This window comes from Eleutherodactylus coqui, chromosome 12, assembly GCF_035609145.1.
Source record: "Eleutherodactylus coqui strain aEleCoq1 chromosome 12, aEleCoq1.hap1, whole genome shotgun sequence".
Taxonomy (NCBI): Eukaryota; Metazoa; Chordata; class Amphibia; order Anura; family Eleutherodactylidae; genus Eleutherodactylus; species Eleutherodactylus coqui.
Genome location: NC_089848.1, coordinates 26,854,564 through 26,874,984, shown reverse-complemented (window position 1 = coordinate 26,874,984; position 20,421 = coordinate 26,854,564). Strand labels below are relative to the sequence as shown.

Here is a 20,421-nt window from a genome sequence, read left to right as displayed (position 1 = left end):
GTTTCTATTTTTGCTGCCTCTGGAGTAGCTCCACTTCCCCGATTTTCCCTTTTCCTCATACTCTAGAAGAAAAATATTTTTCGTACCAATAGAAGTCTGTTCTAAGTTGTTCTTATGGACAGGTAGACACTTTTCTTTCTTGTCTCCTACTTTTTCTGTTTTATCTAGAGCAGGACTGAAAACATCCCCCCTAAAATGGAATAGAGCATAAAACTTTATACATCTTCAGCTATAATGCTCATCTGGGGTGTTTGAAAGCAACGCAAATTTGGCTGCTAAATGACTCTCCTGCGTAATTAGCTAGATTTTCAATACATCCCTGTGGACGAATGTCAGCACCCAGGTCGTGACGCAGGTCCCTGGCAAATAAGAAACCGGTCAGCTGAACTCAAATCTCATATATAAGCTGGTTTAGGTAGTCTTCAGCACATTTCAGTGCAGCAAGCCCTGGAGATTTTCCGGGCGTGCCACTAAAAGGGTTAATAAATAAAATAGAGACGTATGGCAATATGAGGAGGGTGTGACAGTACTTGGGGTCGGCTGCATCTACCATATAGGATCAACCTCTCTCACTTTTTTTCCCCAGACGGAAAACATCTTCACAAAGGACGATGAGTTACATATCTTTTGCCCATTTAAGTTGCTCCATCTTTTTCTATTTTACTCCCCTCTAGGAGGAGTTGTTGGAATCGAATGAAACTTTCTCTATGTGATTGTAAGAGTGAAATAAGTGATTACAATAGCAGAGTAAAAGGATAATCTATTGTAGAAAACTGAACACTTGAAGGGAGGCTCTAGTACCCTGTTGTACCACCTCTAGCTTGGATGCAAAATAAGATATGGGGAGGGGGGGGGATGGAGGTTCTAGTACCCTGTTGCACTGCCGCTAGCTTGGATACAAGACGTGATAAGGCAGGCATGGAGGCTCTAGTACTCTGTTGTACTGCCGCTAGCTTGGATACAAGATGTGATAAGGCAAGCAGGGAGGCTCTAGTACCCTGTTGTACTGCCACTAGTTTGGATACAAAATGTGATACAGGCAGGCGTGGTGGCTCTAGTACCCTGTTGTACTGCTTATAGCTTGGATACAAGATGTGATAAGGCAGGCATGGAGGCTCTAGTACCCTGTTGTACTGCTTATAGCTTGGATACAAGATGTGATAAGGCAGGCATGGAGGCTCTAGTACCCTGTTGTACCGCCTCCAACTTGGATACAAGATGTGATACTGTGGGCATGGTGGCTCTAGTACCCTGTTGTACCGCCTCTAGCTTGGATACAAGATGTGATATAGGTGGGCATGGAGGCTCTAGTACCCTGTTGTATCGCCTCTACCTTGGATGCAAGATGTGATATAGGTAGGGATGGAAGCTCTAGTGTCCTGTTGTATATTCACTAACTTAAAGGGGTTGTCCCGCGCCGAAACGTGTTTTTTTTTTTTTTCAACCCCCCCCCCCCCCCCCCCCCGTTCGGCGCGAGACAACCCCGATGCAGGGAAGTAAAGAAAGTTTACCGGAGCGCTTACCTTAATCCCCGCGCTCCGGTGACTTCAATACTTACCGCTGAAGATGGCCGCCGGGATCCTCTGTCTTCGTGGACCGCAGCTCTTCTGTGCGGTCCACTGCCGATTCCAGCCTCCTGATTGGCTGGAATCGGCACGTGACGGGGCGGAGCTACACGGAGCCGCTCTCTGGCACGAGCGGCTCCATAGAAGACTGCTGAAGACCCGGACTGCGCAAGCGCGGCTAATTTGGCCATCGGAGGCCAAAAATTAGTCGGCACCATGGAGACGAGGACGCTAGCAACGGAGCAGGTAAGTAAAAAACTTTTTATAACTTCTGTATGGCTCATAATTAATGCACAATGTACATTACAAAGTGCATTATTATGGCCATACAGAAGTGTATAGACCCACTTGCTGCCTCGGGACAACCCCTTTAAATACAAGATGTGATACAGATGAGCATGGAAACACTACTACTCTGTTGTACCGGCTCTAGCTCAGATACAAGATATGATTCAAGAGACTAGGACTAAAAACTGGCAGTGGAAAAGGCACAACACTCCAGGTTAAAGCAAGTAGGAAGTGAGCTGATCATGTACTTTATTAAATAAAAGGAGAAGTTTCCCATACCTTTGGTCACTTACTACTTGCTTTAACCTGGAGTGTTGCACCTTCTTCACTGCCAGTTTTAAGTCCTACCACCTTTCCCTGAAAAAAAAGGACCTACACTAATAAGACCTACCCCGATGTTCAGGGGGAGGGTTGAAATATAGGGCCTCCCTCAAAAATAAGACCTAGCTAACCTGCATTAAAAAAAAAAAAATCCTTACTTACCTGGTCCGCGGCATCCTGATGCCTCCCGAGGGTCTCCACCGGCGCTGCAGCAAACTGCATCCTCCTTGTCTGACAGCCGAGCTTTTTCCTTGTGACAGGGCTTTGAATACCCCTGCCTCCAGCAAAGCGCGTGCTGTGATTGACGAATTGAGCCCCAAGCTAGCTAATCACAGTCGGCGTTCAATGAGCCAATCACAGCCACTCAGTGAATGTAAGACATACTGCCTCTTTTGGGGCAAAAATTAATATAAGACACTGACTTATTTTGGGGGAAACACGGTATTCTCTTGCTCCATCACGCAGCAGTGGAGTTAACATTCCACTCTCTTCACCACGTATGTAGTTTCATTGTTCACAACAAACACCGTATGGATTTTGCTCCACCCCTCTCTTTCCTCCCCGTCCACAACAAGATATGATACAGGCAGGCATGGAGGTTCTAGCACCCTGTTGAACCATCTCTAGCTTGGATGCAAGATGTGATACGGGCAGGCATGGAGGTTCTAGTATCCTGTTGAACCACCTCTAGTTTGGATACAAGATGTGATACAGGCAGGCATGGAGGCTCTAGTACCCTATTGTAACACCTCTAGCTTGGATACAAGATGTGATACGGGCAGGCATGGAGGTTCTAGTATCCTGTTGAACCACCTCTAGTTTGGATACAAGATATGATACAGGCAGGCATGGAGGTTCTAGTACCCTGTTGTACCTCCTCTAGTTTGGATACAAGATGTGATACAGGTGGGCATGGAGGCTCCAGGACCCTGTTGTACTGCCTTCTAGCTTGGATACAAGATGTGATACAAGTGGCCATGGAGGCTCTAGTACAGTGTTGTACTACCTCTAGCTTGGATACAAGATGTGATACGGACGAGCATGGAAGCCCTAGTATCCTGTTGGCCCGCCTCTAGCTTGGATGTGCACCCTCTTAAACTTCTGTATTCTGGGTGAAACCTCTTCAATTGCATTGTGTAGAGCTTGTTGACCACTAGACAAGCAGAAAAAAGGTCACTACACACAAGGAGTCTCTAAGAGTTTTTTTTTTTTTTTTTTTTTAAAGAGTCCAAGGGTACAACCACTTTTAGGGCCTCAGGTGCAAGACAGGCATCTAATCACCACAACTGTAATCATTTGCAGATCTTCCTGACATTGCATATGCATGCGGAGTTTCATGCAAAAACGACAACTCCTAGGTGCTAGAGTTTTTTTTTTCTTTTACAGCTATTTTCTATATATAGGGTTTATAGAGGGTTTTTTAAAAGTTTTGTTTCTTGCTACAGAAATGTGTATTCGGCCCTCTGAGGCTTCACTTCATTTTTTGTGACATTCTCCTTGCTACCCTAAAAGGGTGGAAAGGGTGGTAAGGACAGCGCTCACATAATAATGAAAAGCCCGCCCCAGATACCACTTAGTTGGCCAGGGGTATCGCCAGGCTTTGCAGAAGCAGGATGAGAGGAGCTTTCCATCCCTGACAGCAAGAAAAGTGAGGAAGTTTATTCCCATCTCAAATTGATGTGAGGAGCTCTTATATGAGATGGCACCACTATGGCAAGGTGTCCATTCATGCTTCCATCATGGGGGTCTTTAAACCTTGAAGGATGACACAATGTGTGAACCGAAAAAGCCCCGACGTCACACTGGAGGGAAGGCCGTGAACTGAAAGTGCATTATGATGCCTGTGCATTGAATGGGGTGCAGGATCCATGAGTGCTGCCATGGAGTACAGCGAGATGAGCACGGCCAAACATGTGGCAGGGAACAGTGGGAGGACTGGGCCACCATGGGACACAGTTTGACCTCAACCATAAGAAATGAGGACAAATTGATAAGTCAGTAAGCGATCACCCCCTTGGCTAAACTGTAGGTAGCCTCCATCGCCTGCTACAGACAGCTGCGTATAACCGTGTGTGCCTTTAGGGAGAGGAAGACCACTGAGGTTGGAAGGGCTACTTAACCTTGTGCTTCCTGTCCCAATAGAGTGAGGGGGTTAATGCCTAAGGCACTGTCATGGAGAGTGGTGGGGGAAATTCTTTTCGGTAAAAGAGAGAAAAAGATCTCCATATGTGAATTTCAAAGCACACATTTGCTCTAACTGATAAGGAGTGATGATAATATGAATATAAGTCCATATTACCCCTCCCCTGGGACAGCCAGGAGAACCGCCTATCTTCTCTGCTGCCTATACATTCCCTGCTGCCCCCTCTGCTCTGCCCACAGACTGAAGTGACTATAAATACAGTATTCCTGACCCCACTTCAAATGGCTGTAGCTCTACTGCTATGGGCAAGCACTTTCCTGTAGAACAAACAGAGCTCTGGGTAATCTGTAGGGGTCGTGATGGTATTAATGCATTTTAGTCTATTTACTGATCTTAAATGTAGCACACAGCATGTTCCGTATCTGTACTTTATCACTTTTTGTTTGCTTCCTGCTCATGTGAAGAGTACTAGGACATACCATACTTCATAAAATGTAGATTTTCTATTCTTCATTGGAGTAAGGCTAAGCTCTCCCACAAAGATTCAGTATTTTCTTTGGAATACATGATTTGCCCTTCTCCGTGTCAATTTCAGCTGTAGACATTAGCAAAAGACGAGAGCTTTTTGAATAACTGTGGTGTGGCATCACAGTCTACTTCATTTTAGCTTGAGAACTACTATTTGGAACACAATTGGTATGGAGTTGTGGTAGAATTAATTAGAAGTGGGTTCAGGATGAGGGATGTATTTCCTGTACAATTTGCCTCAGTCGTTCACCCAATCTTTGAGCGGCTGTGGAGGTACTATTAAACTAAAACAGCAAAATACACTTTGGCAAGATATTAATACACACAATACAACAGAATTCATTACAATATAAAACAGCAAAGAGATATTTTGCAAAGTTTATTATTTGAGAAGCAAAGTGTGATAATGTTTTTCACTGGCTACATCCAAATATCTTCAAGGAGCACAACAGGGGCTTCATAATAATGGTTCATACAGTCAATGATTCATTGGACTAGCTACTGCCTAAAGATACATTCTGATAAAAATATAGTTAAGATTTGCTTTGCAATAGGCACACATTTACAAAACCAGGAGGAGTCAATAAGAAACAAACAAGGAACCCCCCCTCAGCCCACTTGTTGCCGAAGAACATCTTACATGGCAGAATCCTCCGATGACGTTCAACCAGAAGATGCTGAGGACGTCCAAGAGATGAAAAAGAGCAACTGTTAGAGAAGAACTGCACAGATTTGTCCTGGTCTCAAGTCCAGATACAACATGTTTACATAGACTAGGTACTTGCATCCATACATCTCATGCTGTAGGCCAAGTGGTTACATGTGATTATCAGGTATGAGGATTGAGAAAATAACATCCAACCAAAATTGTCTTAGCATCAGCAATGCATCTTAAATACCACATAGAACAAGCACCTGCAACACGGCACAAAGTTTTTGTTAGATCCTATGTACTATGTATATGGATGAACTAAAGGCAGCATTGTATACAGCAGTGTACCTTCAAAAGGTGTTTGGTTTATACTGCACATTCCCAGAACTCCATCTCTAGGTCCGTTGGCATTGATCTGCATTTAACGCTTAGGTTACTGCTCTGTTTTCCCCAAGTAGAAATGTCAGGGAAAATACATTGTACAAGAAATGAAAAATAAATGAAAACTTAAGGAAGGTGAAATATGGTAACTGGTTCCTTCAACTGTTTGCAGGATATCAACCATGAAGAAAGCATTCTGTGTAACTATACATTAGGCCTTCATACATTTAAGTGACTTGCCCTACGCCAGGGGTCCCCAACTCCAGTCCTCAGGGACCACCAACAGGTCATGCTTTCAGGATATCCTATAATAAGAACATCTGTAGCAATGTCTGAGGCACCAACAATAATTACATCACCTGTTCAATACTCAGGAAATCCTGAAAACATGACCTGTTAGTGGTCCCTGAGGACTGGAGTTGGGGAACACTGCCCTACGCCATCTACAGGACAGGGAAGGCGCCAATGTCTTTGAGTTTAGAGCAGGACTGGCGCATGCTCAGAATAGTCCGACAAGTCTGCCTATGACAGGTCAGGCTTTTCTGTGTATGGGTGGGTCCAGCTCTGCCTTCCTGGACATTGGGGTCTACACTAATCTGCAGGGGATGTCATAGTTATTACTCAGAGGGGCTGGATTACATATAAGACTCTGGGTGGCTAGAATGGTCTAGATCCGCCCACTGAACCATTCAAATCTAACATGTAGACGGCGCAGGTTTTTAAAAAACTTCTTCACCGCAGGTACAAAGCCATTAGATGCTGTGATACCCAACGGTTTCTCCATGGTTCATATTCTTGGAAGCCTAGTGACCGATTTGCTTCAAGGTAATCCGATGGATATGATACGAAATGACAATGGACAATGATATTGTACCACATACTCTTCTTAAACAAAACTTGTCAGAAATGTGATAAAAAGACCATTGTAAGTTAGAACAAATATAAAAGAGCAATTCGATATGACTATAGGTGGATTGTTTGACAGACACATGGTGGTCTTCATTGACCGGTTAATACTAAAAACCTAGCTAAACTAAACACTAATCTACGAGTGCTCGAACAGTTCGAGGAGCTTCCTGTAACAAACACATAAAACACTGGTTCCTTCATTAACCAAAAAATGACATTAAACATCTTCCTTTAAAGGGAAAACCTCTCTAGACTTCAAGTACACGATATAGAAGCTCGTCATTAGCAGTGTGATATTTTGTGCTCATTTTGTGAACAGTAGATCATTTTTGGTTGAAATCTCAAAATCAGTCCCAGTGCTTAGTGGAAAGAAAAAAAAAACAAAGAATCCGTTGAAGGCGACTGCAAAGTAAGGGAAAACAAAAAACTAAAGCAAATAAAAAGCCAAAGTGCATACATACAAAACTACAAAGGACTACAGATTTAGGGGCTTTTTACACGGACCGAGCAGATCGTTCAGGATTCCTGGGATCAGCCAGAATCTGAAGGATTATCGTTCAGTCTAAATACCTGCTATGAACCACAAACGGCAAATCTATTCGTTCAACTGCAGGAATAAAAACGCAACGATGGATCGGCCCATAAAAACAGGCAGACAGGTAATCTATGAACGACTGCCTGTTTACTATGAATGGAGGCGGCGGTCCAGAACGATCCCCGGCCCGCTCCAGTGAGGACTGTTACTGTGTAAAAGCACAGAAACATCATCGCTGGGACGACCTGTTGGGCACCTACACAGGTCATCAGCATGTAAAAGCCCCCCTGGGCTCCGTTCACATATGTGCTAGGGCATTCCTTCGGAGTTTGTCACTTCTTACAAGGATATTATGTAGAACTATTCTTGCCATCCAAACAACGAGAAGCTCAATAGAGACCCAACAATTCCCAATGTTAGTCCAAGAGGACCGAGTTATGTTCAAATTCATTGCACAATGGATCTGTCCCAGTACCTTATAAACCGTGTATCCAGTGTACACTAAGCGTTAACCTGGTTATGTTGCTGACTTTTAATGTATTGGGTGCCATTTTGCAAATCGTTTAGCCAATACAACGGCCATCTCCGCAGTAGTGATATTGGGTTGGCAAAAGTTAAGGACATGACGTAAACTTAGAGTAGTGCATACAGTATTCACTTACACTGTATCTTATTATGGTTGTGAGACCAGGGGTCTTCAGCTTTAGTAACAGTATATCTTCAGACCTTTAAATTTATCTTAAATGTATTGCATCGAACACAGTGACTACATATTCAAGTGCCGTAAGGATACATCACACCTGCCTAGGCGAGAGCTTCCTTGTAATTAAAAGAAAAACCTTGGTCGGTAATTTTACTATTAAAACTCTATTTGCATTCTACCGTCCCAACAGTCCTTTAGGTTCAGTGCATATGATATCCCACCTCCCCATTAATTTAATGTACATCAGTATCTACAATATTACATCAACTCGGCAAGTCATGGTTTCCAACCAGTAAAATAATTTTAGTTACAGTATTTTATCTACATATTTATAGAAAGTACACTCTCCACTTCTTATCTAGGCACAATGTTGATTTGTCAGTACAAGGTCTAAGAAGGGATCCAAAGAAAGTCTTGGCTTTGTAGATGCAGAAGGTTCAGTAGATCATATAGACAGCTAATGCCAACAGCCACTGTCCGGGGGGGAAATAGTCATCAGCAGCTCGATGTTCTTCACCGTAAGCTAGTCTGTTTGGGCAATTTAGCCCCCATTAGTATACCCGGTGTCAATGTTGATGGTGCTTTCATCTGCATGCTGGATCCCACCATAGCTGGAAAGCTACGATTCCTTCTAATTCCCGTGTTTAGCTGAATAGCGCTCGTTACAGCAGGGTAACTTAAAGGCAGACCTTCCTGTATAAGACCTCCAGGAACAAACGCCCGTACTGGTCCTTGGGCACCACACAGAATGGGATGATCACCCGCAGAAGAGGCTTGTGCTGGTCCTGAGACTTTGGCAATTCCAAATTTCTTCACCTTGTCCACTAAATTTAGGTTGGACACCGAAACATCTGTTTGGCATTCACTGCTTCGTATGTTTTTCTTTTCTCTCACCTCCTTCAGAATGGAGCTGGCAGGTTTAGAAGCAAGGAAGTTATCATACGGTGGGCTGGTGCATTTAAAGTCTAGAGAAGGAGGAGAGGAGCTTGGCGTCTGCATAGGCGAATTTGGAGGAGTGGAAGGTATGATCGCCATTTTTGGAAGAGATTGATTCATGATGGAAGCTTTACCAGCTCTGTCCCAACTCTGTGGATTGTACACAGCTGCCGAAATACCCTGTTCCTTCAAGAGCCTTACCAATCCAAGAGATGTGCTCATAGTGGTTGTCGATTCTCTCAGATTAGTGAAAGACTCCGCCAAGCTGAGACGTCTAGGTGTGCATGGTGTGCTCGCTGGCGTGGATTTTAGATTGCTAAAAATGACAGAAGCTGGAGTGGGCGCTGAATTAAGGCTGTAGGAAACAAGGAGAAAGTAAACGGTTACAAGATCCAATATAAAAAAAAAAACAACAACTTTGTAGAAAGCCATATAAAACCACAATGGCCATTCTATTTTTGGGGTTGTTCTGTTAGTGCTTGCAGGCCACATGCATAATAACTGTATCCTTAGTTTCTGTTATACAACCTCATTTTCACTCGTTTTACCTCCAGTTAACCTCTACATCTTTTTACATAATACAATTTAGATATTTTTGATTGTGACTATGTGACAAAAAATCTTAAGTTCTAATCACACTTTTTTTAAATATACATTTGGATATGGTTTTCTTAAAGCATTCTGGTGTATTTGATGGAAAGAATAGTGGTCTGCAGATGTACTTTTGCTTACAAAAATACTTGAACCCTGATGGACCATTTATCAGAGTCCACCAGGGTCTAAGAATCCATTTAAAATTGAATTTGTCACAGCTATGATGCAGGTGTGAACCAAGCCCAATACTGGTCTGCGTGTACACCTTCCTCTATCGTACTCACTGACCCAGATGACGGTTATTCCACCGCACTGTAAAAGCCTTCTTATAGGTTCTTCATTTTATCTACCCAAAAAACGTCTACCGTGTTTCCCCCAAAATAAAACCCTGGCTTATATTAATTTTTGCCCAAAGAGGCACAGGGTCTTATTTTTGGGGGATGTCTTATCATACTTACCTAGCAGGCGATGTCCAGGTCACTCCTGCTGGTCTCCGGAGGTCTGGCAGGTTTGCTTGTAGTCCACAGCCGACAGAAGATCGCTTGTAAACCCCGCCTCCAACAAGCGATTACTCTGGTTCTAGAGCGCCACGGCTCAGCCAATCAATGCAGCACTCGATGAACCAATCACAGCCATTCAATGTGATGGCTGTGATTGGTTCATCGAACCCCATTACCAGCAAGCGATCTTCTGTGAGCGGCTGAGAACTGCAAGCAAGCTGCCAGAACTCTGGAGACCAGCGGGAGGGACCCAGACTGCCCCTGCTAGGTAATGTGTATATTTTTTTCCCCCAATGTAGTGTAGCTAGAGCTTATTTTTGGCGTATTCTATTTCAAGCCCATCCTCACCCTCCCTAAAATTTCGGGTAAGGCTTGTTTTAGAGGTAGGTCTTATTTTCGGGGGAACGTGGTACAGTCAAGTTTCCTTTATTCATGAACTTGGTTTGCGGCATTACAACCTACACTTGGAGCTTCCTGTGAATATCACCTTATATGAAAGGTTTACATATTGTAAAATGTAAAACTTAAAAAGGGCAGTGCTGCACCATGTGCAGTGTCAATACGGTCATGATCAAATTACTACTTCCTTTTTAGGCATTCAGACATGCCCTTTTATTGTACTCTAACTAGTCAGTGTTGGTGACCGATGGGATGCCTTCTATGGAATGGAAAGTTGGATTATACAAGCCGAGTTAGCTACTTCTATTGTACACTATCCATACTTTAATTTAAAAATACAAAAAACACACAGACGACACTTTCCAACCTGTTACACAAAGTTCATATAAGCATGTTTAAGAGGAAATAACGGCACATAACCACTTTTCACACACTGTACATGCCTGTAGTAATAGGGCAAGCCTGCAAACACAACTGATTATATATATATATATTTAGCAGTTCCACAAGACAACATGCCGGTGAGTCAGACAAGCCTTCTCTGTATTCCATTAGAATGATAAAACGCCCTGCAATCTTACAGTTATATGGATTTTAGTGGTGTTAGAATGACGATTCTGTGAGTGTGTGTTAACTGGGGGGCACACACGTCTCAACTACAGTGGCCCAGCCAGCAAGAGAGGGCATCTGCAATGCTGCTCACCCCCTGCCATGCTTGTCATAGTGCCTGCCCTATAGCTTCTGTCAGCAAAACATGGTATAAATTGCTTTCGTCGTCTTCATCAAAAGACCTGTGAAAATCACGTTTGATTTTAATTAAATTAATTTAATTATCAGATTTTCCATATAAGTCTCAGCTTTACCCATCACAGCCCACAACACCCAGATAAAGTCTGCATCTAAGAAGTGAATTGATTGGACAGAACCAAAACATCTGACACCAGTGTGGACCTCGTGGGCAGGTCCTCAGCTTTCCCCTCCCTCATGCCCTTTCCTTCTTCCCCTTTCTCCTGGGGCTCCTCCTTTCCTTTCTTTGCTATCTCTTCGCTCTTTGATTCTCCTTTTCCTACAATGGATGCCCGTCTACTGGAGGCTGGTGATACGATTATTCACACACCCTATGGACGTTCTTGTGCATTTCAACTGACTGCTTTATTACAGTTTTCTTCCGAAGGGATGTTTATTCCACCTTGTGCCCCGTAGACGGGTCCCTTGTTTTTCCTTTAGGATAAGAATCAAGACCGACAATCCATCTCTAGCCATGTAATACTACCAGTGTGCTAGAGCTTTCTATTGCTGATCTTCTTTAGAAACTTTTTTTTTTGTGTTCAGCCATTGCCAGAGCAGATTCAAAGACCTGTTCTACAGAGGAGTATTTCGCTTTCAATATATATGTCTATTTATCACAGTAATTCACTTTCAATATATGTCTATTTATCACAATACTCTATTTATATAAGTTTTCCTTTTCAATATGCTGTTTACCCGTCACCAAGACGGGAGTTGTAAACTTTCTAAAACTTAAGTTAAAAAAAAAGAAGGAGGCGATATAGCTGCTTTAAGTTCTAACATGTGAGAATTGCTTATCAGTGGCATCTGCAGCACTTATTCTTCCCATTAAAAACATCAGAAACCCAATGGACCCTAGGGTCCACAGAACATGGGCCTCCATACAATACTGTGACGCAACATACTACGTATATGTACATTTGTAGAGGCAGTGTCTACACTCCAACATAGGTCAGCTCAAAAGTAGGAGGTCCATAATTATGTATATGGAGTATACTCTGTCAGAGGGGTGTATGAAAGCCTATATGCAGAGAACCGGCCACCTTCCAAAAATGCCATGAGTATGCAGCTGTAACATGCTCCCAATGATAAAGAATTAGCCAGCCGATATGCGCCTATCCCAACTCCCTACACGAGAGCTCCATCGTCTGCGCTGGATCCGTGTTGACATGCTGCACTCAGCCTGTGAATGAGACATCAAAGACTGCTACAGCCTACAAATATCCCAACACAGGGAAGACCTGGAGCGGCCGATGCAGGAGTCCCGGGAGAGGGGGGTACCAGCTGGTTTATACTCCATCATGGGGAGCAGTTTTTTGTTTTTTTATTATTATCTCAAACCATCTTTAAACCATTTCATAAAAATGGAAATTCACTTGTAAAACACAAAACAAATATATAAAATTAATATCTGACCTCGGAGTGACTCGTGTGAGCTCATCAGACGGGTGCAAAATCCGACACGTGGTGAAGGTGAAGGTGGAATTGGTCTGAGACAAACATTTCCCAGGATGGTGCACTGTAGATAGAAGAAAAGTTAAAAAAAAGACACTAAATAAAAGGACATTTCTCCAAATAACCTGGCTTTTTTAATACATACACCATATTACAAATTTTCCATTAAACAATTAGCCCTAAACTAAATGATATTAACTTGGCTTAAAAAGTATTTGTAGACATTAGAAGGTTTTTTGTTTTTTTAAGTTATTGCCATCTTCCATCTGTCCCTACCAAAATCTAAGTGTAGGGGACAGAGAGATAGGATTCTGACATATGGGATCAGACTACATGGGGTTTATTTGTAGGGCGCTCCCACAGACATAAGAGCTGTAGATATATGGCCGCAAGAAATCTTTAATGAAGATTTTTACAATATCCTTTCACTTTTATTTTAGATGCACTGAATTAGGGGGCAAAAAAGTTTGGCAAAGTGCACATAAAACTTAATGTTTCATCTTTTCTAACCCCGGCTTTCTAAACGTCTGTACTAATACATGATTTACTATAAAAACATGGCACTGAAGATTGCTTTTTCTAAGCTTCTAAATCAAGACTCACAAAGTTGGGTCCAGAAGTATTTGGACTCAGTAATGACCAATTTCCAAACTATTAATGTAATGTTTTTGCTACGTGCCTTGGCTTAAAAGGGGTATTCTGAAACTATTGATGACCTATCCTCAGAATAGGTCATCAGTATTTGATCAGTGGGGGCCAGACTCTCGGATTCCCGACGAGGAGCTGATCATTCGGTCTGCTGTCAGTGCAGCGGGCCGTATGGCATCCTAGGTGGTCATCGGATGAAGTGTAATAGCCACTTTCAATCCCATCAAAATCAATGGGAGTTCTGCCTGTTATTACTTTCGGTTCATGTCACAAGCCTCTCGCTAGGCAAGTGAGAAACCTACTGCACGCTGATGAGCAGCAAACCCCCCCCCCCCTGAAACATCTGTCTGTGTATGGATTCTGGCTTGGACTTTATACAAGCCTTGTAACAATGACTGGGAATTAAAAAGTCTAACACTGATTGCAGGACTGCTGCCTTCCAATAGGTGGTGCTGCAGAGGTATTGTTCCATCCCCCTTTTTTGCATATTACCCAGAGGAGCATGAATGGCCTTACAAGTCTCACTCACTCACTCACCTTTTAGGTGCTCTCACTAAGGAGAAAATATAGCGTTCCTGACTTCTGACTCTTCACTGCGGTAAGGACCGGGCATGTGACCCTGACGGCAATGAGGAGCCGGAAATGTAATAGGAGGCAGAGCTACCATTGATTTAAACAGGATTGAAAGCAGTTATTACACTTCCTTCCCTGACCACCTATGACTACGTCCATCCAGCTACACTGGCAGTCAACCAAACGATCAACTGATCGGCCTGACCCTCATTGATCAACTCTGACCCCTCACGAGGATAGATCATTAGTAGTTAAAAAGTTCTTGAATATCTCTTTAAAGCTGAAAGTTTACACTTCAAATCACAAATTATTGGCTTTGTTTCACATCCATTGTGGTAACATAGAAAGGCTAAATTATGAAATAGTATCAGTGTTCAAATACTCCTGGACCCAACTGTAAATTAAAATATATTATACATCATAGCGAAAAGACAAGATCAATCACAGACAAAGCACAGATTCATGAAGCAAAGTCAACGTTCCATATGTGACAGTAGAAGCTATGCAGAAACCCTCTTGTATATCATAGCATAGAGATTATTCTACAAGGGAACACTATTGAGATCGGAGGGTTTTTCTAAATACGACAACAGTGAAATTAGTAAGGGAGAACCACAGATTAGCAATATTCTTTCCAGAGCTACTATGGCATCAATGTAAGAGCACTATATGCAATAATGACTGGTGAGAAGAACCATTTGCAGTCAGTCTACTGTATAATCAATCCAACACATGTTGCATATAACTCCGGAAAGAAAGGTTATGTTGCCCAGAGCCAATCGCATGATTTTGCAGAACACTGAAAACGTAAAACCATTGATTAGATATAGAGGCTGCTAAAAGAAGAGTCAAGCAAAGTTCTGAGCACAGAAGAACAGAGAACTGATACCATGTTCCCCGATGCCTGGAGGGCAGAAAAGCGACAGTAGAGAGGACAGATGGGCCTAAATTGCCGGTATACCAAACCTTGATGTTCTTCCAGATTTTTGGGACTGTAGGAGACAACTAAGCTGCAGAATCAGAATCACACATTACTAACACAATCTATTAGTTTTCCAAAGTAGCTCTACTAATTATAGTAGAAATTGGACAATTTAGCCAAAAAACAAACAAAAAAAAAATCTAACATTTTTCACATCGAAAAACACATTGATGGACAATTTACAATTTTAGTCCGGACTTTTTCTACTAAATTAACTAAATAGCATGCAGCACTAGGTTTTTTCTTTCTTGGATCCTCTGACGCAGATGTTAATATAGACATAGCCAAACATGAGATGTGAAGAGAGCCTATCAGGAAGGAATACATTGGAAGTCTATACTCGAGGGCCTACGGACAGGCAAGAGGTATAGGTCAGTCAAAAGTGAGATGAAAAGATCCAAAAGGCACAAATCTGATAAGCAGCATATAGTAAGGAGCTATGATGCACCTAAAATAATGGGTTCAATTAGGGCCGAGTGATTAAATCAGAAATAATTTGATTAATTCGCCATTTCAGTAAAGTACGAATAGTATTTTTGCTCTTATTTGTGATATCTATTTTAGCCCCTTCATGTAGGTGACTATCGGGACAAAGGGGAGGCAGCAGCTGGACTGTACTAAAAATGTATATAGTAGGTCGGGGAGCATGAGAAGAAATGCCAATGGTGGCTTTACATTGGCGAGAAATTTGCGCGATGTAAGTGAAAACACATGATTATCAAACTAATGATTTTCAATGGTTTCATTCTCATTTACGATGTTATCCCTCCTACAATGCTGCATGAAAAAATAAATTGCAGCATGTCCTATCTTTTTGCGATATCGCCCATTGCTTTCAACAGGGCCAGCATTGTTGGCCCCTATTGAAAAAAATGGGAGAACATCCGGATCCCCTGCCGCGACAGCCATGCCAGGGGGTTCCTTCAGCCCCGCAGGAATGTGAGGCTGTTTCCATGTGAAAACCCCTCACATCCAGGGGTTTTTAGAAGGACTGCGAGGGCGATATCAGTAGTCAATCATGCCTTCGCCAATGTGAAGTCGGCCTTAAGTTGATGAGTTGTACTGGATATATGTAGCCCAGGAAACCTCCCGCTAGTGCAGTCCCGAGTCCTGCTACAACTTACTCCCGTTGATCAAGTAAAGGTCCTTATACACAGCCTGATTCTTCTCTCGATGCAACGGGGACTGCTCACCATGCATTTCGATCAACGTTTGCTTACGTTTTACAACTCCCAAGTATCACTGTTATGGGGACTGACGATCATTAACATGGTAATTTGTCCCCCTAAAACCTGTTCACATGGAGATGTACAGCCGAACCAGCGAGTATTTTTAGGTTCGCTGAAAAGCAGCAATCGGCCAACGATTTAGTTTGCTTGTTGATCAGTTGATCGTTGTCGTTTTTCCATGGCCCTACAAGCAGGTGAACATTTGAGTCAGACAAGTAGGGCATTTAACAATGGGCTTAAAAAGGTGAACAGGCCTCTCCCTCATGTATTACACATAACCCCAAGTAGTGTCCCTGGCATCTGTCTCCTTACAAGTATGTATCCCTACACAGGTATTCTAGTTTACCATTTCGCTAGCGCTAGAGATGAGCGAGCATACTCGGTTCGGATGTTTTTGGAGTCGAGCACCGCTTTTTCCGAGTAACTGACTACTCGGGCGAAAAGATTTGGGGTGGGGGGGGGTTGGGGCGGTGGAACGGGGGTAGCAGTGGGGAACTCTGCAACCCCCCCGCGCACCCCGAATCTTTTCGTCCGAGTAGTCAGTAGTCCAAAAACACCCGAACCGAGTACGTTCGCTCATCTCTAGCTAGCACATATGGACCTAGTCCCAGGAACAGAGTCAGAGAGACGAGGTACCAGCACCCTTTCAGTGTGTACCTGGCTTTTCCATCCTGGACTCACTGAAAATGGCATTCAACCGGAAGCTACAGTTCAGAACCATAGTCTTCCACCAATGCTCAGACGGAGACCAATAGGATGTCTATGTGAGCAGATTCCTATTCATTTTCTTCCTTTGTACTGAATAGCAGTATTTGACCACGCTATTCTGTCTCAGCAGGTTTCCATTAGTTTCCAGCACTTGTGCCAAACGGAGACCTTATTGGTCTCGGGTTGAGCAACTGACCAACCATGGTTCTTAACCAGGGCTCCATCTGACTCCCTAAAAACAGCAGTTACAAAACCCAGGACATGGGCTACATTCACACGGGCGTGGGCAATATCCGGCTGAGAAACTCAGCTCAAGATCGCACTTGCCAACTTGCTTTTTACACATGGATGCGAGGAGTTTCATTCCAAAAACAACTTGCATCACTTCTGTGAAATTACGATCCTGGGTTGTGTTGCACGTGCGTTAGAGGATCGCAAGCGTTTCCTGTCAATTTCCATGGGGAGCATCACATTCCACTACAGGAGAGTGCCACGTGAGGTCTTCAAAGGTCCCATTGAAAACAACTTTAACCTTGCAGCATCGCTGTTAGAAGAAAAATAAAAAGTCCATTCAAAAGGATGCGTCTAGCAAAGCACAAAAACTTGTGCGAGTTTCTCGGTCGTGTACATGCAGCCTTTGTCTCACACATCCACAGTGGCGCACCTACAGTAGGTGGTGTATATGACCAGTAGATCTACTTCTGACCAAATGTAGCACATGTATGAGTACTTCCAATACACTTGCGTGTACTTCATCAGGCCGACTGTCACGGATGTAGTGAGGTGATCTTCACACCAACACAAACACATGTGCATCACTTGCCTAATGGGTCGTAGTTTATTTTTGAGCCTTCCCTCTTAGTCCAGTTTATACCCCTCTAGGTGAAGTATCATGCGTGTCAGGTGTAAGGACTGAAATAGGGCGTTTGTTCTGACAAGTGTATGAATCTCTAGTCTTAATAACTCTGCTCCAATGTGTTCTGACTTACACAATGCCCCTACAAAGCAGAAAGATGTGCAAAAAAGTTATTGGGAGTTCTAAACCTTAATAAATGAGGCACATTCTTTGGCTCCCCGCGAGCGTCCTACCGCTAAGTGGTGGCGGGGGTTTCCATTATAAATTTGCAACGGCTCCTGCTGTAAATTGGACCTGATAAACTGCAGGAGACTCCGCCCCTTTTCTCGCCAGCTCTCAAAAGTAGCAAGAAGGAGAGAGCCGTTTTGGTGCAAATATATCGTCTACAAAACCTGCGACTTAACACTTTCATCAGGAGGATCATTGTGTCCAAGTCCCATTCTCCATTCTAGTATCTCAACTTTCAAAAAAAACCATAACTTTATTTTTCAGGTGACATCTACAAGAGGGCTTGTTTTTTTTTTTACAGGACAAGTTTTTTTTCCACCCAAATTATACCATTAAACCCACCATATAATATATTGGAAGACTTAAAAATTTCTAGTTGGGGCTAAATGGTAAAAGAAAAATTTTGAATGGTTTGTGGGTGAAGTTCATGATGCAGGTTGTCTTTATTCTGTGGGTCAGTAAGAGTACAGCAAAACCAAATATTTGTTTATTTTTCTAAATATACAAAATGCTCAAGGAAGAAAAAAATAAAAAAAAAAAAGGGAAGAATTCCTTTGCCGCCATCTTTTCACCCCTATACCTTATTTTCCCAACAGGGCTGCCAGGGCTGATTTTTGATGGATGACCTGTAGCATTTTGGGCAACATACGACTTTTAGGTTGCTTTTTATTCAATGTTTTTGTGGAGATGGAGTGACCAAAAAGGTACGATTCTGCCACTATTTAGTTTTTCCTGACCAAGTTAAAGGGGTTTTCCAGGCAGCGCCCACTGTCCGGAATGATACATCAGGGTCAGAGTGGAAGCCGTTGTTTTAGTGGCCGGCGCTAGTGATTGGACGATCAATTTCAATGAGAGCTGCGCCTGCAGTTACAAGCACTGGCCACTACACAGGCTGGAGCAGCAGCTACCGCTCCGACCCCGATGTATCCTGGCTCTGACAGCGTGCGCTGCCTGGAAAGCCCCTCTAACCCTGTGGGATTAATGTCACATTTTAAATAAAAACTGTACTTTTACAAATGGAGCAATACCAATTTACAGAGTTTTTACATTTTTTTAGCTTTTTGATGCGACAACTGGAAAAGGTTTTTTTAATTTTCATATATAAACATTTTTTACACCTGTTTTTATTAATCCCCATAGGGGACTTGAACTTGAGATTATTTGATTGCGTTATACTGTGTTTTAACAGGCAACCTATTAACCTTTGTGTGGTATCATATGGTCTATTTGACTTGAGCCTTGTTCGTTGCAGTCTGTACTCTAACCCTTGTATGGTACCAGTTTCAAAAATGCGCTACAGGCACATCTTAATAGGCGGAAATACATGGCAGCCCGGGTGGCCTTTGGGGGGGGGGGGGGGGGCCCAGGCTGCAATGGCACCTGGCTGGCACCCCTCACCACCTTCCACGAACTTATTTTGAGGGGTCTGTTTAGGATATTTCAGTGTTGCTATTGGAATGGACAGTGGCATTTAAAGGGTTAACAGCCGCAATCAGGGTGCTCTATGATCACAGCTGTTGCAGGCAGACGATCTTCACCATATACGGAGCGGGGTTTGACTCCAGAGCCCGCTCCATACACAGAATATGCTGTGGATAGATATAGATATATAATGACAAGGAGGTATTTACAGTTGAGATTCATATGTGGGTCACGAAGCAATTAAATACCAGAAAATTGATGTAAAATGTATAAATTTCCTTTGACTGTTTGTGGACTGCAGCTATCACTCGACCGATAATAAACCAATCATTTCACTACAAGATTTCTCAGTCTACCCCTTGAATTACAGAGTGTGGGATTCGGCATCGAAACAAGTCTCATCAGTATAGAATTACTGGAAGGAATTGCGGCCAATGCCATTCCATTATGCAAAGAGAACCATCTAAGTTTGGAGAAAGGAAAAAAAAAAAAATTAAAAAAATTTATATATCACAAAATTGTAATTTTAGACCCAAATCAAGTAATACTGGACTTCAAAATGTTGTGAGATTTACCCATGAATTGTGATAATCACTCAGGTCAGTCAGCTCATAGAATAGGAGCAAGACAGACAATAGGCTTATAAGCCATGATGCATCGAAGTGAAGGGTCCGATCACTAAAAATTAAAAGCCATGTCTTCATGCCGTTGATAGAGTTGTGCTTCAAAGTTTGTGAACCCTTCAGAATCTTCTACATTTCTGCTTTTATTTGAGCGAAAACTACATCAGGTTTTCACACAAGTTCTAAAAAAGTAGATAGAAGTAAATATATTAATTATTTGAGGAAAATATGATCCAATATCACGTCTGAGTGGCAAAAGTATGTGAACCTTTAGGACTAATCAACATTACTGAAACATTTTAGATGCAGTTATTGCTTCACAAGGGGTTTACACCAGATACTAAAGGTTCACATACTTTTTTTTAATTTATTGAGAAAAAGTATTGAATCGCATACCTGTGAGTAACAAAAGACCAAGTGAATATTTTTGACTGCTTTACCTGATCTGATCCGG

The 20,421-nt window shown here is 42.7% G+C and overlaps 1 protein-coding gene across 9 annotated transcripts in view; it reads right to left on the bottom strand.

Annotated features, from left to right (window-relative positions):
- Positions 1-5,211: 5,211 nt before the first annotated feature.
- Positions 5,212-20,421, bottom strand: part of TRAK1 (trafficking kinesin protein 1) — a 119,408-nt gene continuing 104,198 nt past the window's right edge. For 7 of the 9 annotated variants that reach the window (XM_066584508.1, XM_066584509.1, XM_066584510.1 and 4 more), the window contains 2 exons: positions 12,660-12,762; positions 5,212-9,316 (listed from right to left, as the gene is read on the bottom strand). In XM_066584508.1, coding sequence (XP_066440605.1) covers positions 8,539-9,316; positions 12,660-12,762 — 881 coding nt within the window. In that variant the 3' untranslated portion in view covers positions 5,212-8,538. Of the gene's footprint in view, positions 9,317-11,157; positions 11,246-12,659; positions 12,763-20,421 lie in introns of all 9 variants that reach the window. The other 2 variants (XM_066584513.1, XM_066584511.1) reach the window with 1 other exon arrangement.